This window comes from Panthera onca, chromosome D2 (assembly GCF_046562875.1).
Source record: "Panthera onca isolate mPanOnc1 chromosome D2, mPanOnc1 haplotype 2, whole genome shotgun sequence".
NCBI classification, from domain to species: Eukaryota; Metazoa; Chordata; class Mammalia; order Carnivora; family Felidae; genus Panthera; species Panthera onca.
Window position 1 is genome coordinate 82,596,277 of NC_138349.1, and position 22,523 is coordinate 82,618,799.

At 42.5% G+C, this 22,523-nt stretch overlaps 1 protein-coding gene across 2 annotated transcripts in view; it reads left to right on the forward strand.

Annotated features, from left to right (window-relative positions):
* PRKG1 (protein kinase cGMP-dependent 1) overlaps positions 1-22,523 on the forward strand; it is a 1,260,290-nt gene that overhangs the window by 73,678 nt on the left and 1,164,089 nt on the right. The window contains exon 1 of one of the 2 annotated variants that reach the window (XM_078434116.2): positions 20,912-21,461. The exons of the other annotated variant lie outside the window; for it this stretch is intronic. Within the exon in view, the coding sequence (XP_078290242.1) occupies positions 21,151-21,461 (311 nt within the window). The 5' untranslated portion in view covers positions 20,912-21,150. Of the gene's footprint in view, positions 1-20,911; positions 21,462-22,523 lie in introns of those variants that run through there. 2 annotated transcript variants of the gene reach the window in all.

Consider the following 22,523-nt stretch of genomic DNA (forward strand, 5'->3'; position numbering starts at 1 on the left):
GTGGGATGGGGAAACTGAGCCAACAGAGTCATGCATCAAACCATTAGCACCTGTGAATTCACTAGCTTGGAATAGTTGGGGAGTACAAGGGAACTCGTGGAGTCTTGGGCCCACGACGGCCTGGGTAGATACGGAGGTGCAGTGGGAGTGGGGTGGTATTACATATGTACGCTTCCTCCTCAAGAGCTCTTCAAGAACGTTCTCCTGCTTTCCAGCCAGGCCTGGGCCTAATGCCCGGGTTTAGTGAGATTACAAGGAAAGTACCTTCTGGAAGAGGAGCCCAGGCCCTGTGAAGAACGCATATGCTCAGAGATGATTCTCCATAACAGTTAACTTTCTTAACAAGCTGTGCCTGGACCCCAAGTGCTTGATCTCTGTTTCCAGTTCACCTGCGGAGCAGTGAAAAAATGATTATGTGGGAATACAGCCGTGAATGCCGGCCCTGAGGAATGAATGGCATTTTCAACAGGTAACCTCGCTCCTGTCTTCCCCTCTCTGCCCTCCATCCTGTGTTTTCATTGACCTTTAGTCTTGCAGCGGCTTCCTGACCGGGTGTCTGGCCGGTCTTCTCAGTCCTCGGGTCACGGAACCCCATGCTCTCGGACGAATAGATCTAAAACACGACGCGGATCTTGTCATTTCCCGGCTCAAAGCCGGTTTTCCTTCCATTCCTGGGTGCACCCAGGCTCCGTTAGTCAGCATGGCATCCTGAGGCTCTCGCGAGTGTCCTCACCTGCCTTCTCAGGGTTCTTCTGCCCAGTCCTTCTCTTCTCCATCTAGAATGAGCCCCCGGCCTCAGGCCTGCCTTTCCCACACTGCCCCTCTGATTAAACTCTTCCTTCCCCCCCTTGAAACAGCTTCCTTCCTCCACTTACTCAGATCCTCCTTTATCCTGAGCTGAGGTCAAAATGGAACCTTTTCCTCTTTTATTCCAGTTCTTAAGACACATTTCTAGCGCAAGTTTTTCCTTTGGTTTGTTGAAAAGAAAAAAAAAATACACACACACACACACACACACATACACACACACACACACACACATGAAAATTATTCCTGAGTTACACATTTTCCTGAGTTATATATTTTTGAAATATGGAATGTATACATTAAATGACTACACGTATGTATATTTGTGTACATACACATGCACATATATCACAATATAATGTTCATTTACCTAGATAATTCTGTATCTTTAAAAAAATTTTTTAACTTGATTTATTTTGAGAGAGAGAGAGAGATGAGAGATGAGAGAACATGAGAGTGGTTGGGGCAGAGAGAGAGAGGGAGAGAGAGAGAATCTCAAGCAGACTCCGCACAGCATGGAGCCCGACAGGGGGCTCAAACCCATGAACCACGAGATCATGACCTGAGCCAAAGTCGGACGCTTAACTGACTGAGCCACGCTGGCACCCCTACATCTTTTGTTTTGAAGGTAGGATGTATATCTAATTCATTGGTTGTCCAAATATAACGATTGTACAATATAAATATTTGACAGTGGAATAGACTTGGAGTCTTCGATCATCTAAGGTGTCGAAAATCATATTCAATAATTCTTTGCTGGTTGCTGATCTTAATAAACTAAATAAAGCATTTGTCTTCAGCTTTGTTAGTATGCTCGAGCACACATACGGAGAAGTGCATGAGCCATAACTTTATAATTCAACAAGTTATCTGAACTTACTCTACGAAAACCACTGCTCGGATGGAGACGCAGAACTTCCCCAGCCCCTCTGATGCCCGCCATTTCCCACTTGCTGCCCCCAAAGCGGCCATCATCTTCATCGTAAACTTGTTTTTCCCACGTTTGAATCTTATAAAAAAGAAGCCGTACAATGTATTTGCCTTTATGTGTGGTGCATTTTGCTGAGTATTGTTTCCAAGTTATGTTGCTATTGTTGCTTGTAGCAGTGTTGACTTATTTTTACTGTCTTCTGTATTGTGTAGCGTGCAGAATATATTTACCTGTCCTAATGTTGGCGGGCATTTGGGTGTTGCCAGTTTGGGCATATTATAAATAATGTTTCTACAAATATTCTTGCACACATTGTGTGGTGATATCTACCTGTTTCTTTGGGGTATATCGCTGTGATTGGAGTTTCTGGATGATCGGGGATCCATATATTCAGTTTAGGTAGAAATTGCCACAGTTTTCTCAAGTCGGCTATGCCAATTTATCCCCCCAAGAGCAGGGTATGAGAATTTCCCTTATTTCACAAACTCTGTTACATTCACTGTCATGATTTTTTTTTTTTTCAGTTTTAGCCGTTGTGTAGATATGTAGTGGTATCTCATTGTGTTTAACATTTCCCTGCCGATTAATGAAATTAAACAATTTCTCATCTGTTTATTGGCTATTTGGTTGTTTTCTTGGGTCAAAATCCTTAAAATGTGGCCATTTCCTCGTCACCAGTCCCATAAGAAAGTACTTGAAAATTTCAGGTATTTTTCCTGTTTCTCTATGGGATTGTCTGTCATTATAAATTTTAGGAATTTCAGATATAGTATATAGACTAGCCTTTTGCTGATTAAATATATATTACCAGTGTATTTTCCTGTTTTATAGTTTGCCTTTTAACTCCCCTAATAATATCTTTTAAAGTATACTTTATTTTTCGAGCAGTTTTATATTCACAGCAAAATTGAGCAGAAGGTACAGAGAATTCCCATAGTGCCCTTGCTCCCACATACAGCCACCCCTCCTTTCAAAATCCTGAACCACTGTGCTATGTTTGTTATAACTGATGAGCCTATATTGACATGTCATTATCACCCAAAGTCCACAGCTTATGTTAGAGTTCACTCTTGGTGTTGTACATTCTGTGGGTTTTGACAAATGTATAATGACAGGTGCTCACCTTAACGGTGTCTCTTGATCGAAAGAATCTCCTAGTTCTAATGTAGTTTATGAATTCTTTTCCTCGTGGTGAGTGCTTTTGGTGTCTTGTTTAAGACATCCTTATTCTTATTAAACTTGCTATTAAATTCACCTCGTCTGATGGTTCACCGGTAGGTAAACTTATGTGTACACATAGAACTTGTCCAAAGAGACAGAGATCTAGATATAGAACCTATCCAAAAGTATGACATCTTCTTTTCCAGTCTTTATGTAGTTTCTTTCTTTTTCATACCTTATTTCAGTGACTAGGCTCTTGATTATAATGTTGAATAGGAGTGGTGACTATGGGCACCCATTTCTTTTTGTGATACGAGGGGGAAATCTTTCAGTATTTCACCATTAAGCATGAAGTTTCTTTTAGATTTTTTTATAGATATCATTTATCACATACGTACCTTTTTATAGATGATTTTAAAATCATGACTGCGTTTTGAGTTCTGTCCCATCCTTTTTGCATCTATCGAGATGACTGTTGTTATTGATTCCTAGCTTAACTCCTCTGCAGTAACAGGACACCCTTTCCATCTTTCGAAGTTTGCAGAGACTTGTTTCACGGCCCCACCCGTGGCCAGTTTTCATAAAAAACTGCTTACGCACTAGGAAATAAGGTGTTCTGCAGGTTGGGGGAGAGCACTCTCTATATGGCAGTGAAGTTTGTTAAGTATATTGTTCAAATCTTCTATATCCTGATTAATTTTCTGTCTACTTAGTCCATCCAGTTTTTGAAAGATAAGCTGAAATCTCTTAATAAGATTGTCAATTGGTATCTCCTTTTAGGGCTATGCATTTTTACTGTTCATGTTTTGAGGCTGTTATTGAGGATGGATATATATATATATATATATATATATATATATATATATATATTTATAATCCCTTCCTGATAAATTAATCCTTTCATTATTGTGAAATGTGCCTCTTCCTCTCTAGTGATGTTTATTTTCTTAAAATATCCCTTGGTATCAGTACAGTGATGTCAGCTTTCTTTTGGTTTGGGTTCCATTTTTTCCTTTAAACTTTTTTTGTGCCCTTCTACAAAATTGATCCTTGTGAGATGTATCTACTTTTATTTCTTTTGTATTCAGTCAATCTTTGTCTAGTAATTGGAGTATTTAATCTCTTTATTAGTTTAATTACTGGGACATTTTCGTTTCAATTGATCACCTTACTATTTGTGTTCTATTTGTGTCTCCTTTTCTCTTTGATATTCCATTTTTTCTCCATCAACTTTTCATTTATGTATGTTTTATTCCTATTGTGGCTTAAGAAAGTACAACATGCATTGTACTCTTGAACTGGCAAGATTAAAGATAAATCAATACTCTGAGTTCTTCTCACTGCAATGACCTGACCACACTCTTACCCCTCTCGGTCCCCTTCTATCTTTCATTTTATTGTTATTAGATGTTTTTATTGTTTTATGCAGCAATCATTAATATAGACTTAACTTCATATTTTTCTTTTCTGTGATAGTTTTTCCCTTAGATCTGTCTGCAATCCTCTAGTTTCATTGTCTTTCTTCCCAGAGACCATATTTTAGCATCTTCTTTAGAATGGATCTGTGGACCGGGGCGCCTGGGTGGCTCAGTTGGTTGAGCGTCCGACTTCAGCTCAGGTCATGATCTCTCAGTTCATGATTTCGAGTCCCGAATCAGGCTCCGTGCTGACAGCTCGGAGCCTGGAACCTGTCTCCCTGCCCCTCCCCCGTTCATGCTCTGTCTCTCTCTGTCTCAAAAATAAACATTCAAAAAATTTTTTTAGAATGGATCTATGGATGACAAATACTCTAGCTTTTGTTTCCCTGAAAATGTATTTATTTGCCTTTATTTGCAAAGGGTATTTTTGTCAAGTATAGAATTCTATGTTGGCAGTTTTAATCTTCCAGTCTTTTGAGGCTATCATTCTATTGTTTTATGGCTTTCACTGTTTCCATTGGAAAGTCAACTGTAGGGGTGTCTGGGTGGCTCCTTTAGTTAAGCGTCTGACTCTTCATTTCGGCTCAGGTCATGAGCTCATGGGTTGTGAGATTGAGCCCTGCATCAGGCTCTGCACTGACAGCCTGATTGGGATTCCTTCTCTCCTCTCTCTCTCTGCCCCTCCATCTCTCTCTCTCTCTCTCTCTCTCTCTCTCTTTCTCAAATTAAATTAAACTTAAAAAAATGTCGGCTGTAATCATATTGTTGCCCCTCTGAAGGTGATAAATATCTTTCTCCATCTGCTATTTGGAGTTTTCTCTTTATTTTGGATTGTGAGAAGTTTTACAATGATATCCCTGGGTTTGTGTGTGCTTGTGTTTCTGTCTACTTGTGGTTTTTCTTTACTGTGTTTGTGGCTCACGGTGCCTCTTGAAATTGTAGCTTGATACAGCTTTCATCAGTTTTGAAAAATTCGTAGCCATTTTCTCTTCAAATACTGTTTTTGCCCTATTCTCTCTTTCCTTCTCTTTTGGGCTTTTGGGACTCCAATAACATATAGCTTAGACCTTTCCTTTATGATCCCACATCCTGTATCCTTTTTTTTTTCTGTTTTTTAAAATTATTTTTCTCTCTTTTTGTGTGTTCCAAGATTTTATTTAAATTCAAGTAAGTTGGGGCGCCTGGGTGGCTCAGTCGGTTGGCTCAGGTCACGATCTCGCGGTCTGTGAGTTCGAGCCCCGCGTCGGGCTCTGTGCTGACCGCTCGGAGCCTGGAGCCTGTTTCAGATTCTGTGTCTCCCTCTCTCTCTGACCCTCCCCTGTTCATGCTCTGTCTCTCTGTCTCAAAAATAAATAAACGTTAAAAAAAAAATTCAAGTAAGTTAACATATAGTGTAGTATTGGTTTCAGGAGTCGAATTTTGTGACTCGTCAGTTACACATAACACCCAGTGCTCATCCCAACAAGCGTCCTCCTTAATGACTATCACCCATTTAGCCCGGCCCCCACCCACTTCTCTCCAGCAGCCCTCGGTTTGTTCTCTGTGTTTAAGAGTCTCTTACAGTTTGCCTCCCTCTCTGTTTTGATCTGATTTTATTTTTCCTTCCCTTCTCCTATGTTCATCTGTTGTGTTCCTTCAATTCCATATGGTGAAATCGTATATTTGTCTTTCTCTAACTGACTTATATTTGCTTAGCATAATACACTCTAGTTCCATCCATGTCATTGCAAATGGCAAGATGTCATTCTTTCTGATGGCTGAGTAATATTCCATTGTATATGTGTGTGTGTGTGTGTGTGTGTGTACACACACACACACACACACACACACACACACACACACCACATCTTCTTTATCCATTCATCTGCTGATGGACATTTGGGCTCTTTCCATAATTCGGCTCTAGTTGATAGTGCTGCCGTAAACATTGGGTTGCATGTGACCCTTTGCGTAAGTATTTTTATATCCTATTCTTTTTCATTTTTTATTCTATTTTCTTTGGATTTATCTTTTAGTTTACTAATTTTGTCTCCTGCCGTTAAATACAACTACAGAATTATTAAAATTCAGCTACTGAATATTTTCAGTTCTAAGTTTCAATTTCTTTTATAGTTGCCAGTTTTCTCTTAAAGTTACCAACATTTTCACCACATTCCTAAAACATATTTGTCACAAATATTTAAAAGTCCGTATCAGGTGGGCCACCTGGGTGGCTCGGTTGGTTGAGCAGTAGACTCTTAATTTTGGCTCAGGTCGTGATCTTATGGTGGTGGGATCGAGCCCCTTGTCGGGCTCTGTGCTGAGTGTGGAGCCTGCTTGAGATTCTCTCTCTCCCTCTCTCTCTCTCTCTCTCTCTCTCTCTCTCTCTCTCTCTCTGTCTCCCCCTGCCCACCCCTCTCCCCTGCTTATGTGTGTTCTCTGTCTCTAAAATAAAATAAAATAAAGATTTTTCTAAAAGTCCCTATCAGGTAATTTCATTATCAGGATTCCCATTGGTCTGCGTTTGTTGTATGCATTTATTTTTTCTTAGATTTATGTTTCTTTGTCTCCTGGTGTACCTGTTTCTGAATCCTGGGTGTTGTGTGTGAAAATGGGAGATGATCTGAGACTCTGGTCTAGGGCTCGCCCTCTGCTGAGGACTTGCTTTTGCTCTTGAAGGGCAGGCTCTTAACCCCATCATGGATCCAGCAGGTTCAAAGCAGGGTTTCAGTCTGCAGAGTGCTGGATTGTTACCAGATTTGGCCTTCATGGTTTTGAGCCAGTTTGGCCTGAACTTCAGTTCTGTCCGTCTGGCCCCATGAGGCATTTAGAAGCTTTGCCTAGCTTCTTAGCCTCTCAGCTTCTAATGTATACTCCATTATTTATCTTCTTTAGGAGTGTTTTGTAACTTGTATGGTGCACCAAAAAGAACACTGAATGTTGGGTTTACCGCTCTGGACTCTGATCTTCTCTGAGATGTTAGCCCTTCAAATGCTATTGCTCAGAAGCCCGAAACATTTTTTTGGAGCAGGGGGCGAGCTTTTCTAGTCATTCTCGGTGGGACCATTTGCCAGAAACAAGCTAACCCTTTATCAATAGAAGAAGAAGTTGATAAGAAAAACTCTTGAATAAATACCAAACAAGTACTGTCTAATTAAAAGGAGGAAAATGGGTTGAAAAGAAAGGAACAAAGAAGCTATTTGCATCCACGGTATCGAAAGTTTTGAAAATAATAAGATCTCAAAACTAGTTTTTTAGAACTTCAGGGGCATTTGGATGGCTCAGTCGGTTGAGTGTCTGACTTGGGCTCAGGTCACGACCTCACGGTTCATGAGTTCAAGCCCTGCATCGGGCTCTGTGTTGATGGCTCAGAGCCCACTTGGGATCCTCTGTCCCTCTCTCTCTGCCCCTGCCCCACTTGTATATTCTCTCTCTCTCTCTCTCTCTCTCTCTCTCTCTCTCAAAAACAAACATTTAGAACTTCAATGTACAGTTTTAGAGCAACACTGGTGTTTAATTTCTAACTTGAAAAAAATTGGAAAACTTTATATGCTGTTGGAAGTGGATGCCAGTTGTTGGCTTCAGTGACTTGACATTTGTCCTTGTGACGACTGATGTCACAGGTGATCAGCATTGGCATTTGTGATCAGTAAGTTAATGGACGCTTCACATTTCAAATACTTTGATAAGAATCACTATTTTCTAAGGTAGCGTGGTCCCATTTAACTGTATAAATGTCCACTTTCATTTTGTAGGACCAGAGAAGTTCTAACAAATAGCTTAATCATTTGAAGATCTGCCAATTAACATCGAATGGAAGCCAATATGATTTACCTGCTCCTTTTGCAATGCATGTGGTAAACAAGCATAGTCAAGATGTTTTTGCTCGATGTGGAATGGAAAAGTTGAACAGTAGAGGGTGCAATTGTACCTTTAGTTCTGTATTTTAGCCCTCGGAAATTAGTATTTAATAGCCAAGGGGAAAATGTGAAGAATGTACTGTTTGCCGAAGCTGTGTACTATTTATGGAAATGTAATTAAAATAAACCATGCAAAGGAGAAGTATGCATTTCATAACCATTTGCTTGCCTCATACTTATCAAAAGTGACAAAATCTCAATTAGAACCCATTTTTTACCAACTATTATTTTAACTGAATAAAATATTTACTCTGTAGAAAGGTATACATATCTCGATGTGGTATTTTTCTTTTATAGAGCTTAATTCTTTGTAATCATACATATGTTTCCCCCTTAGGAAATCCTGCATCCCAAAAGATTATGTATATTGATAACTTCAGCGTGAGACTCCTGTGTCTTGGGAGGAAAACTAAGAATAGGAACCAGTAGAGATAAATAAGGCAATGACAAGAGAGTTCTTATACTCACATGGTTATTGACACTTAGGTTTTATTGGAGATTCAGAAATTTCAGGAGGTTGCAAATCAGATTCTTAGGTCTCCATTCAGACTCAAGCAGCATTATATAGTTGCATCGTAAGGCTTCACATGTAAAGACTTGTGGTTTGTGTGTGTACAAAGCTTTGAGTCTTTATCTCCAAATCTGACTCTGTCCATGCAAGGGGAGGTCTCCTATTATTTTTTTCATAGGTGAAGGTTGAGCTTAGGTTTTTGTAATCTTGTCGAAAGTTACCTTTATTTCAAAACCTATATTCAAGTACAGTAAGCTTGGAGAACTTAGGAAGCCTTTTTGCAGATTCTGTGAAATTATAGGAAACATCTACCTGAGAAGTATTCCGTGTGTGTGTGTGTGTGTGTGTGTGTGTGTGTGTGTGCGCGCGCGCGCGCGCACGTGCGCGCGCACACACACACGTGCACGCACATTAACAAAGTATCTACTTCTATCTTTTGGTTTAGTGGAACAGCTGTTTAACATTGAGATTCGTGCTAACACGCAAAGGTTAGCACATCAGGGTGCAGTGGACTGTTGGCAAAGTTCTGATTTCATTTGAAGGGCCAATTCATTTTGATATTCTGATATTCTATAGGAAGAGCAAAAGAAAGTACAAAAGAGAGGAGAAGGAGAGAAGTATACCTACTTTACGAATTACATTATTGGATTAAAAGTATTTTTGGAGATTAATTTGGTTTTTGAACTTTGTTTCAAGCTGAACTTCCAAAGCTGTTATAGATGACGTGAGCAGGGTTGGGTTATCAGCCCTGGCGAAACTTACAAGCACCTTAATTCGAAGCATCTGTTTTCAAAATAATATCAGGTGGCATTAATAGTTTTTGAAAAGAAGCATTAAGGGGGACTCTTAAAAAACAGGTCAACTCCAGGGGCGCCTGGGTGGCTCAGTCGGTTGAGCGTCCGACTTCAGCTCAGGTCACGATCTCGTGGTCCGTGAGTTCGAGCCCCGCGTCGGGCTCTGGGCTGATGGCTCAGAGCCTGGAGCCTGCTTCCGATTCTGTGTCTCCCTCTCTCTCTCTGCTCCTCCCCCGTTCATGCTCTCTCTCTGTCTCAAAAATAAATAAACGTTAAAAAAAAAAATTAAAAAAAAAAACAACAGGTCAACTCCAAATGCAGCAGTCAGCTTTTTTGAAGGAGTAGCTAGAGCTAGGGAAGAAACAAAAGAAAAGAAATTGCAAAATGGATGGTGTTATAGATGCTGCCAGTGTTATATCAAAGAGCATTGAACCTTGAAGACAATGTATTATAAACCTAAAAGTAAGAAAGACTCTGGGATTCTGATGATTTAAAAGTACACTGAGACAGTAGATGGCCTGGGTGCAATTTTTTTTTTCAATTTACTTTGACTAACAGCAGCAACAACAACAAAAACCCCCCAACGCTCCTTTCTTCCACCCTCCCCACCCTCCACCTGTGAAAGCCACCAGTCTGCTCTCTTCAGGTTTGTAAGTGTAATGTGAGAATGTGGCTGGATATCAAATATTTTTTCCCAGAAATATTCAAGGTGACAGGTAGCAAGCGGTTATCATGGGACTTAAGCAGGGACTTTGAACATGTTCAAGGAGTGATGCCTGTGTTCTTTCTTCTGCATAAAAAACCCCACAGTTTTATTTTTTTTTCAACGTTTTTTTATTTTTTTTTTATTTTTGGGACAGAGAGAGACAGAGCATGAACGGGGGAGGGGCAGAGAGAGAGGGAGACACAGAATCGGAAACAGGCTCCAGGCTCTGAGCCATCAGCCCAGAGCCCGACGCGGGGATCGAACTCACGGACCGCGAGATCGTGACTTGAGCTGAAGTCGGACGCTTAACCGACTGCGCCACCCAGGCGCCCCAAAAACCCCACAGTTTTAAACTAAGCCTCTGATATGTTTGACTTATTGCATATAGAAGGGACACGCAGAATTAGGGAGAGCTAAAACATCAGTTGTCAGAAAAATCACCGTGTCCTAGTTTTCGTGTCACTTTTTGCTATCATGTGACAGACAAATTCATTACCTGTATTCACTGTGTAATATTCACTGTGTAAGCTGTGTTTACCATGTTGATGTTGGTTTTCATTTAATATATATATATATATATATATACACACACACACACATACACATACATATATATATACAGTTGAATATATATACACATATATACACATATATACAGTTGAATACACACACACACACACACACACACACACACACATACACAGTTGACCCTTGAACAACGTGGGGGTTAGGTGCACTGACCCAGGTGCGGTTGAAAATGCACGTGTAATTTTTGACTCCCCCAAAACAACTACTAATAGTCTGCTGTTGACTGGAGGCCTTGCCAATGACATAAACAATGATAAACAATGATCAACATATATTTTGCTTGTTATATGTATTGTATACTGTATTCTTACAATAAAGTAAGCCAGAGAAAAGAAAATGTTATTAAGGGAATTGTAAGGGAGAGAAAATACATTCATAATTCTATACTCTATCAAAAAAAAAAAATCCATGTGTAAGTGGAACCACCCATTTCAAACCTGTATTGTTTATTCAAGGGTTAACTGTGCACACACACACACACACACTTACACACACATGTTCCAGGCTAATTTTGGTCACAATATTTTAGTTTCAAAGGTTTTGTGTAAGAGGATTATTTTCACTTTTGAAGCACCTGTCAAGGGCAACAGATACCACAAATATTTCCTGGAAGAACGTAGGAACTGGGTGCTCTTTCAAAAGCAGACAAACATGCGACTTGCAGACTTCCTGCCAGAGACCTGAGATTCAGGACAGCTGCTCACAGGGGCGGTTGTACTGAGGTTCCCGAGCCTTATGACACGTGTGCTCCCAAATGACACCCCAAGTGAGGGCTGCCGACTCTGAAGGCCGTCTCCATCTGTATCGCATCCATGGATATTCATTTTGGTTTGATGGTTTAATCTTTTGGTGGGGAAAAGGCAGAAAGGGATGAATTTTCTGTTTATCGGTGGTGGTGTGTGATACTAAATATTTCTTGAATTCATTCATTTAGTCTATGCAATTAACAAATACACAGGGAGGGCTTGTTTTAGGTTTTGGTGGATGAAATAGAATTCCTAGTTTTCTTGCAGTTTACTGTCTAATGATAAGATAGCTCTGTAGCAAATATTTTCAAATATCCTTGAAACTAATATATAATTATACATTGTAAGTTCTGTTATAAGGGAAAATATCATGGGGACGATCTGGAAGGATTATCAGAGGAAGTGATATTTGGGGAGAGAAGTGAAGAATGAGTTCAATGAGTTAATGACTCAGAAGATAGAAATGGTGATTGGGAAGTGATGGGGTGGAGATTTTAGGGTTGAGAAATGGGTTAGGTGAAGGATCTCAAAGGCAGAAAGAGAATCACCAGTGGAAAAGCTCTGAGATGTTACAATGAAATTGCTTGGTGCCTGGAGATTTGTAAGAACTCAAAGGTCAGTATAACACTTAGGTAATTAATTATTAATCAATTGCTCTCCTGATTTCAGCCCCATTGTAATTTTTCCTTGACCATTTTCCCAGCGGGAGCAAACTCCAATGACCTGCCTCCTTTGAAAGACAGGAAATGTGACTGTGGGTCAAATGGCAACAATGTTAGTCGTTCCTGTAAGCACCAGACTGGGCATGTGTTCAGGTCTTCTGTCCTGTCATTGACTGTGGTCATAGACTGGGTGAATCGTGACTTTAAAGGAAAGGTACTGTGGTCTGTAGTCTTGTTGGTGGATCAGGAATTATCGCTGTGTATGTAAATACCCATAAGGGATTTCACAAACGGGGGAGCTGTTTATTAAAAGTATTTTTAATAAGTTGCCTAATTTACCTTTAAACATTCACTATCGTAAATACTTAGGTCCAACACTTAAAACATTAGATGAAAGAAAGCCTAGTTGTTTAAATCGACGGTATACATTCACTCTGTACTTATTTTGGAGATTCATAATACATATTGGAAATTTAGAAGTTCTTTGGAATAACTATGCAGAAAGAATTCTGTTTCAATGAACTTTGCTCAGTGTCTCCGAAGCATTTTTGACCCTGAACACTCCCCCCTCCCCCTTTTCAAGGAACTAGTGTTCTTTAGTTCACGGTTGGAGGAAACACTGCGTGTTAGTATATACTCGTTTGGTGAGAGCTCTCAGATTACGGGATTTCTAGAAAGTCTGTTCTCTGACCACTGAGTTTAGCTGTTGTAGGAGCTGTTACCATATGCTTCTTCTGGGTTATTTGTGTTTTCTTCATTAATGCTTCCGATGTCTCACAATCGGATATTCCCTGGTTGCAGAATATGAAAGTCATGTACTGTGTTAAAAATTCGCTTTGTAGAGAGATTGGTGATTAAAAGAACATGTCCTGAGAATATTAAAATACAAAATTCTTTTTAGGAAAATACCAATGTAATAAGATTTTAAATGCTGTATGTTTCAATGAGTTTTGAAGTATGTCTTTAGTGTCTTTTGTGAACATTCTTCAAGTACTCCACTGGGAAATATTAAATGAACAAAATCATCTCTTGGCACATTCTGAAGTTATTATTACCTTAAAAATGTCTCAAATGGTCTAAGACCGATTACGTGATTTCAGGGAACCAAACCAGTATCACCACCTGAATTTTGAGAGTTTTAGGTAAGGTTTACGGTGTCACCTTTTCATTTGTACGAATTGGGGACAATTTTTCTCTTTCCTGGTGATGATGTCTTTCGTATCACAAGGGATTTTAAAACCTTGCGGTGGGAGGAAGGCTGAATTGCTCTCGTCCGAGAATTGAAAAAAAGTTAATCTAGGTGCTTTACCGTGTTTCCGCACGTAGATCTCTGTCAAATAAGGTGCAATGCAAAAGATTTGGGGTGCGTCCATCTTTCCTTTGACATAAATGAGGATTGGTTAGGAGGGTGCGGTTGATATGTCACACCTATGTCGCATGTGAGACTTTGAGGCTGTGCAAGCACACACACACACACACACACACACACGCATGTGCACGCATCGTCATGTCCCATAGATCCCCATCCATGTAACAGCGATTCCTTACGGTTCGAGTGTAAGGAGACGCATGATAGAACTAATTGGACGTCCTAAAGACCCTTTAATATATTTTGTTCTCTGCAGCAAATTAAATGTTCTGAATTGGCTTTAATAGCTATTACCTAGGAAGAGAGAGGAGGTAGGATTTTCAGGTGCACCGAATCAGGCTTCTGTGTGCACTGATAATAAAATGTGGGTGAAAGAAAAATATCACTGGAAGAACACGATGCCGGCAAGGGGAATGCTTGGGTTCCAAACTTGCTTCCGCCTTGAGTGGGTCGTTTGACTCCCTCGGCCTTTGCATTTCCTTAAATTTAAAATTAGGATGTTGAATTACATAATCTCAGTGGGACATTTCAGCTACAATTCTGTGATATTCATTATCGGTAAAAAAAAAAAATAAGGCCGCTTTGGCTTCTTTTTTTTTTTTTTTTTTTTTTTGTGGCTGCAGGTGGGGAAGGGTGGTAAGCCATATGGTCTTTGAGTTCTCTGTGTTTTGGGAGTGCTGGTGATGGAGGCAAAAATTAAGTAAACAGAGTGCACGTGGAAATGCTCTTGGGTTAGGTAAGCTTCAGTTTTGTGACTAGAGAGAGAGAGGGGTACTTGCTGTGTACGGATAGAGGGTCTGACCTGTGGAAAAGAAGCAATTTTCATTAAGCTCTCTGTGCTCCTAAGAGCAGCAGTTGCTTTTAGCAATCTGCAAATAAGTATTTTGAAGACTTCCCTGTCATTTTTTCCACTTGAAATTGGTATTCGACGTCGATGCTTTTCCAAGAAAGATAGATGGGTAGAATTTTGGCTGTGCTGCATGTTATGGAAAACTTGGATGGATTTTCCATAATAACTCCCCAAATTAACTTTGAGATTTGCGTAAAAACATTCTTACGTAATGTGGTGACTCGAGACAGATACTGAATATTCTGCCTGATAACCAAAAATCAGTACAAGTCTCTATTCGACATTTATTTCCATGGGGCATTCTTATCTACCAGATCATGTTATGCCTGCGCTTTGAAAAATGATTTGTAAAAAATACAGTCTGGACCAGGGAGAAATCATTGAATCTTTAAAAGACGTACATGGGGCAAGGCGACTCATAATCTTCTAGTTGGTTACAAATGCCTAGTGACAATATGTGTCTCCCGGGCCCCAGCTTGGCTCTCTCTCTATCCTTGGTCCAAGGGTATGCCTTCTCAAACCTCAAGTGCCATGTCTCGACCTTCGAATGACATCCACTTGTTTTACCAGACTACCACTGCATTAGCCTATCATTAAGGATGGATTTCTGGATTTCCATCTCATGGTGATGGCATAAAAGTCAAAACGTCAAGAGTTTCCTGAATTTGAAGTTAGGTGATATTTACTTGGTCATTAAGTTCAAGAGGATAAAGATGAGATGATCAGAAGACTTCCTAGTGAGTCTTTTTTCCACCTACAACTTTTCTCTCCTTGGATCTCTGATTCTCACGATGCAGATGCCTTTGTTCCTATAGGCTAATCCCTTCATTTGATGCCCTGGTAAAAACCAATTCACTCAAACTTCTATCTTATTGTGTTTCTTGCATCTTCACTGCTTTCTCAGTTTACCGATTGTAGTAAGTTCACTAGCAGAATGTAGTGCTCGTTGTTTGCTTTCAACTTTGATTACAAAACATGTAGGTTGAAAATGGCCCAGTGATAGTAGCTGTTAAATGAGATTTAAAATAAGAGTAACAAGCAAAATTCACGGACTTTGGAGCTGTTCTTCTATAAGCCACACGGTATTGAATATGCTCTCAAATGCAGATGTAGTTTCCCAAATATTTGTTACTATTCTGTGGAAAGTACTGATGCATTAACTTACGAAATGATGTGCGTTAAAAAAATTTTTTTTAACATTTATTTATTTTTGAGACACAGAGCCAGAGCGCGAGCAGGGGAGGGGCAGAGAGAGAAGGAGACACAGAATCCAAAGCAGGCTCCAGGCTCTGAGCTGTCAGCACAGAGCCCGACGCGGGGCTCAAACTCATGACCTGCGAGATCATGACCTGAGCCAAGGTCGGACGCTTAACCAACTGAGCCACCCAGGCGCCCCACAAAATGATGTGCATTTATAGGCCAGAAGAATCATTGAAACAGGACTGAGAAATGAAATCTATTAGGCAGGCAGGAGAGAAATTATCATGTTGCATACCCACTGTTACGTACATTCACTGGGCTTAAAATGTAGCAGAATAATAGTTTGTGAACAAAGCATTTTAAAGTCCACGTTCCATTTAAAAATTCTCCATTCATGGAAAAAATCTGGAAAACCAAATTCCTTCCTTCTTAAACACATTTTATTTCTTCCGTGATTTGGAAATGTTGTTTGGAAACGGGCAGCTTCTTGAAGAGTACAGAGAAGCGTTCTTTTCGCAGACAGGGCATGTGTTCTCATGAATACTGCTTCAGGCTCCATAATAACATACCATCATTTTAAGCCGTGGAGTATAAGAATTCATTTCAACTGATATTAGGCATGACACTAATTCGGTATTAAACTCTAAGCACATTAGCAATTATGGTACAATGCACTATTACTTTCCAAATCTCTGCAGTAAGTTTTTCATCATTAATGGTTTCTGTGTTTTTTTCTTTTCCATGTGGGATATATCATGCACGGAAGTAAAACTTCAAAAAGCCAGACCATTAGAATGTTTACTTATCTCCATTTGAATATGGATTCCTGATGGCTGAGTCTATCCACCAAATATAATCATAAGAATAACCTAATTCTGTAGGAGTTAATCAAATAGCAGGTATTTTAATTATTGTGATTTATCCATAGAAAGCCAGAATGTCTGCAGTCCAGATTATTATAAAAACAGTAAGCTGAAAAGAGAGCCTAGAATCTTTGTCTAATTCATCAAACTGCAATTAAAATTCTATCGTCTGACTTCTCTCTTGTGTAGTCCAAAGGCAGTTCCTGTGGTATATTATTATGCATTGAAATAGGATGATTGTGTTCTTAAAATATATTCATACAAACAAATGGGTGAGTGGGTTTACAATGTGCCTACAGATCGCCCTAGGGTTTACTTTTCTATCTGTAAATTTGAAGGCAAAATTTGAAAATATTTATAAAATCGGGTGGCTCAGCAATCCCGAATTTAATAGAGTGACCAACTGTCCTGGTTTGCCCAGGACCGGGGGGTGTCCAGGACTTCAGCTCTAAAACCGGGACAGTCACAAGCAGTTTCAGTATTAAAACAAGGACAATCCTAGCCCAGTGGGTGCAAGTTGGCCACCTTAAGCCAGGATGAAATGGTGCTGGAGTGAAGACAATTTTGGGAGAAAGAACTTTCAAGAATTCTTTCTCCTGCTTTTTCAGGATTTCCCCACATTTTCCTCTTTCCACCTACCCAACCCCAAAGTCAAGCTAGTTAATAATAGTAAAGACACTCTCATCTCTGTGGATCGAGAATCAGGACATTGGCAACATCTGGAAGCCCTGCAGAAGACAGTGAAGGTCAGGGAGTCAGGGAATGAGCTCCGTATCACATGGTGTGGATTCGAATCTAGGCTTTGCTGTTCATTAGGCAGATGATTCCGTGCTGCCATTTTTTTTCCCCCAAATATAAGTGGAAATAATAATAAAGGCCACCTGGTGGGGTTACATAAACAGTGCCTGTCGTGCATTAAGAGTTCAAGGAAGTTAGTTATTGTAATTGTGACCTTGATTAAGATTCGCAATTTAGAGCATGCCAGTATATCTACCAGTAATGGCAACTCTCAGATCTAGATTCTTAGGGGTACTTGTTCCTTGTAGCGGTTTTCCGTAAGGGGTGGTTTCCATCACTTAAAAAGCTCAGGTGTGTTTTGTTGTTTTTGTGAGTTTTCCCTACTCAAGATACATACATGAAATGACAGAAGAAAATGTCATACTTAGGACTCTTCCGGGAAATGTAGCATCAGTGGAATGGACACCCAGATGACAAAGTTATCCCAGTCCTTTTGAGGCTAATTATGGCTTTAGTGAGGGGTGATAAATTCTACAGGCTTTCTTCTTTTCATAGCCAATATTATGATGAAGCTGCGTCACTGAATGCCTCATTAAACGGTTCTGAGATTCCATTAAGGAAGGCATGATAAAATTTATTCTCAATCATGAGGGGTGGGTGCAAAATTGAGGAGCATGGATATGCCACAGGTTGGGCTGGTTACTGGTAGTTCGCTTTTCTGAGGGCTGTGACAGAGAGAGACTAGCTACAATCCAGTTGTGAGCTGACTACGGAATTTGAGAGTATGAACTCACTTCCTTCAAAATTTCACGGATCTCGGTTTTAGCATCTACCATGGAGGCTTCCTCCCATGAGACAGGCAGTGGGAGAGCTCAGGAGACCCCACTCCACTCCACTCCACTCTACTCCATCTCAGACTTGTGTAGTCACTGCCTGGGAAGCAGAAAGTAGACTTGTGCCTGATCTCTGATTCTATGGTTTAGTGTTTACCATGAGACAGGTTGTCAATTTGTCTGTTGAAATGTAAGTGCAGGACCTTGATTTTTCTCATAGAATTTATATCCAGCATTTACCAATACAGTAGCAAAGATGTTTAAAGGGGGGAGAGAGAGAGAGAGAGAGAGAGAGAGAGAGAGAGAGAGACTGAGATCACTCAAAAGGTTGAGATGCAAAGCCAGATCCCTTCAGTTCTAAACAACCAGTCAAAAGCATCATTGAAAAATGTACTTAAAATATTTATTTTGACTTCAAGAATGGAAAAGTCAAGAACTCTGGATGTTGCATGTACAGTTATAAAGTCAGGGGGAAGTTCAATTATTTTGGTAATATAGGCTAATAGAGCCAAATATATTCTTATACCTTGAATACTTTTTCAAAGTGTAGGTCGACTGTAATAATCATGTGTTTTGGCTGTTTACTTTCTTTGCATGGATTATAGCAGGCTCCTGATTCTCAGGATGGGATTCCTCATGGGATGTACATTTTGTATCACAACAATGAAATGGAGGATGGATGTATCCTGTACTTGCCTGTAGATATGAAAGCTTAAATAGTGGAAATTATTTACGTGACTCAGTGGAAAAAATTTCACTTGTATCCAAAATACCAGTTTTTTTTTTTTTTTTTTTTTTTTTTTTTTTGGTTGAAGGGCTATTTTTTTTAACTTCCTTCGTGGATGTTGACAGGCTTTCTTAAAAATGAAGAAGAATCTTCTCTACTTTGTGCTGCCCAAAGACATTTAAGTTACACCATTTAAGCCTCCAATGAACCTTAAAACATAACCCTGCTCAGTGGTTGGTTGTCTAATGATCCCCCCTGTACCATTGCTTCGGATATATTTTTATATATAAACACTTGGCCTCGGGGCCCCAATGTAGATCTATAGGAAAAAGGCAGTTAGTGCTAAACATTTTCTCGTGGGATTAAAGAATTTGCATAGGTTAAATAAAAATAAGAATTTGGCCTTTTGCCTGGGACAAGGAAATTGTCACATATGCTCTCTTTTAGAATAGCGTCCTATACAAAGTCACAGTACCTCTACTCGATTTAGTTTTAATTAAAACAACATTTAGAACTATTTCACTGCTGTCAGTATTTGTAAATTACTTATGTTCTGTTCACTAGGAATGAAAATGTTTCGGGAACTATCCACCTTGTGTGTCACATTCCAAAGTAAATGCATTTCCCTGTTTTGGAAAGCAGAACATTTAAGTGTCTTCTATTACCTAATGCTGAGAGCATTAGATCATGATCTTAGTGAAGCATGTTTAGGAGATATGTCCTTTGTCATGTATATCTCTGATAACAAACAAATACACGTTGAATCAAAAAGTTTGTTCGTGTGCCATTGGCTAGTTTTTTTTCTTTTTCTCTTTGCTTAGATAGAAAAAGTTGTGTATTCGAAAGTAAGAGCGAAAAATTTTTTGAGACCGATATATTCACTCTTGGCTACGTTTAGATTGCAGTGAATAGTTCTGGACTGCAATTCGATTTTAATGTATTTTCTATCAGCTTTGTTTGACTGCGAGGGAATGGCCCAATAGAGCATGGGTTTGTGACACTGAGCGCCCAAGAATAGTAGTCAGGACTGCTATAAAAGATGCTCTGAAGTTGGGTGAGTCCATGAAGATTTAGATAAACATTAGGAATTTAGGTAAGCGGTGAGTAAATATTGGTAGATTCTGAACATGTGTTCAGGTGATGGGCGCGTTCCCCTCCCACAGAGAGAGCTCACTTAATTGTCATTTCAGGAACTACCGAGTGGGCAGAGCTGAGTGGACGGGGAGAGGGGGGGCGATGTGGCTCTGGGTTCTGCAGCCCATCTGGGCCCCCCCTCTTGTCATGATCCCTCCCCACAGTTTGCGTCTTGCCATTCAAGTGTAAGGATACAGTTCTAACAGCTTGGTCGCCAGAGATGGGATCTTTTTGAAGATCTTAGTTCCATTTCCCGATGGACTTTTTGGAGCTCGGCGACGATGCTTCCCGCCGCCCCCTTCCCCGGGCCCCCACCCCGAAATAGCAAATGGCAGAAGCCAGGCCCTCCGTAAAGTCTTCCGCAGACACTAGCTCGGGCTGGGGTGGGGCGGGGAGAGCCGAGCGGCCTTCCAGGGCCCAGACCTGACGGGGAGAGTTCACGAGTGTGAGTCCGGAGGGGGCGGGCGGCGGGGGTGGGGGCAATCGGCAGGGGCCCGAGCGAGTCGCCCCCGCCGGGCGCCACGCACCAGAAGCCCCGCCCCCCTCGCCCCTTCCCCAAAGGCACCTGCGCGCCGCCGGGGCGCCCTCCCGCCGCCGCTCCTCTCCTCCGGGAGGCAAGTTTGTGGTCCAGCGCCAGCCACCTGTGCGAGGCGCTCCCCGCGGGCAGGGTGGCGTGAGTGAGGCCACCGCGCGGCCACGCAGCTCGCGAGCCTCCGGCGGGGAGGCCGGCGGCCAGGAACCTCCGGACCCCGGGGCGCTCCGGCGGCCGAGCCCGCCCTGCCCGGGGACGCGGCCGGGAGCGCAGCCCCGCGGCCCCGAGGCCGGGGCGCCCGGTGGCGGGGGCGGGGGGCGGGTGTCCTCCCCCGCGTCCCCCCACCCCGAAGTGGCGCGCCCGCCCGCCCGCCCGCTGCGCCCCGCCTCCGGCCCTGCGCCCGCCGCGGCTCCCGGCTCAGTCCCGGCGCGGACCCGCCGCCTCGCGGCCCCCGTGCTCAGCCTCCCCGGCGCCCCGACAAGTGGGGATCCGCACGGAAAGTCGGCGGCGGAGCGGCGGACTGGGCATGCTCAGAAGCCAGGGCTGCCTGGCTCTGGGCTCGAGTAGGAAGCGTCTGCACTCGGGAGGCGGCGGCGACTTTGGGGAAAGTTGACCGGAGCGGGGAGCGAGCCCCCGGGCGCGCGGCAGCGGCAGGAAGGCGGCCCGGCGGCCCGGCGGAGCATGGGCACCCTGCGGGATTTGCAGTACGCGCTCCAGGAGAAGATCGAGGAGCTGAGGCAGCGGGATGCGCTCATCGACGAGCTGGAGCTGGAGTTGGACCAGAAGGACGAACTGATCCAGAAGCTGCAGAACGAGCTGGACAAGTACCGCTCGGTGATCCGGCCGGCCACCCAGCAGGCGCAGAAGCAGAGCGCCGGCACGCTGCAGGGCGAGCCGCGCACCAAGCGCCAGGCGATCTCCGCCGAGCCCACCGCCTTCGACCTGCAGGACCTCAGCCACGTGACCCTGCCCTTCTACCCCAAGAGCCCACAGTAAGCAGGGGAGCCGCGGGTCTCGGTCTTGGGTGTGGGCCCCCGCCCCGCGCGTGCCATGTCTGTGCTCGGGCTCCGAGGCGTTGCAGCCGTTGTGGCGGGCGCTCCGCGCGCGCCCTGCACGCTCCTCCGAGCCGCGCTCGCTGCGCCCCCGCCGCCTTGCTGTCTTTGTCAGATGTCGGGCTATTTTTGCAAGATAGACACGCACGTTCGTGTATGCCACCCGGGGTGCATAGTTGGAACGCGCCCCAGGTGTGTGTGTGTGTGTGTGTGTGTGTGTGTGTGTGCGCGCGTGAGTGTGAGCGAGCGAGCGAGCGTGAGAAGACGAATGAAAAGCCCCGTCTCCCAAACACCCCGGCGAACCTGAACCTGCCCGGCCGGAAAATCCTAAATGCAGGCTCATCGGACTCGAAATGAAATGCGTCTGTTGTCACCCTTACTTTCTCTGCTCCGGCGGCTCTCCCGGATTTCTCTACCTGCTGGCGACAGTCGCCCGCACCCCTCCAACCTGATGTGCTGTCATCGCCAAAGTCTCAAAAATAAGCAAATGCGCATATAAAAGGGAAGATTTTTGTTTGTTTGGGTTTCATCTCCCGAATTGGATGGCATTGACAGCCCGCAAATGGAAGCCTAGTCTGTTGATTTAAAAAACAAAAAATTTTTTTTTTCATAACACGCGAGGGAGATCGTTGCTTGTTTTCCTTAAGGAATTTGCATGATGTTGCCTATGAGGTGCCTCGGTCTGCTGGGAGGGCTGCGTGTGTCCGGGGTCCAGTGTGAGAACTACACTTACCTTTATTGACACACTGTTTGCCTTACTCCTGGCTTCTGATGCAACCGCTCTGGTAGGGCTCTTGCGTTGGGAGAACTGTGTTCTGATGTCAGTGGGCTTCATAACTTGGGTAGGAAAATTGAACACAACTTGTTATACACCTTAGGGAGAGCATGGTGGCAGGACCTTGAGATTAACACGCAGCGAGGGAGAATACCCAAACGGATGGTGTTTTTAGTGGATAGATAATGCCATAATCGGTAAAATGAAAGATTTTGCTACTGTATTTC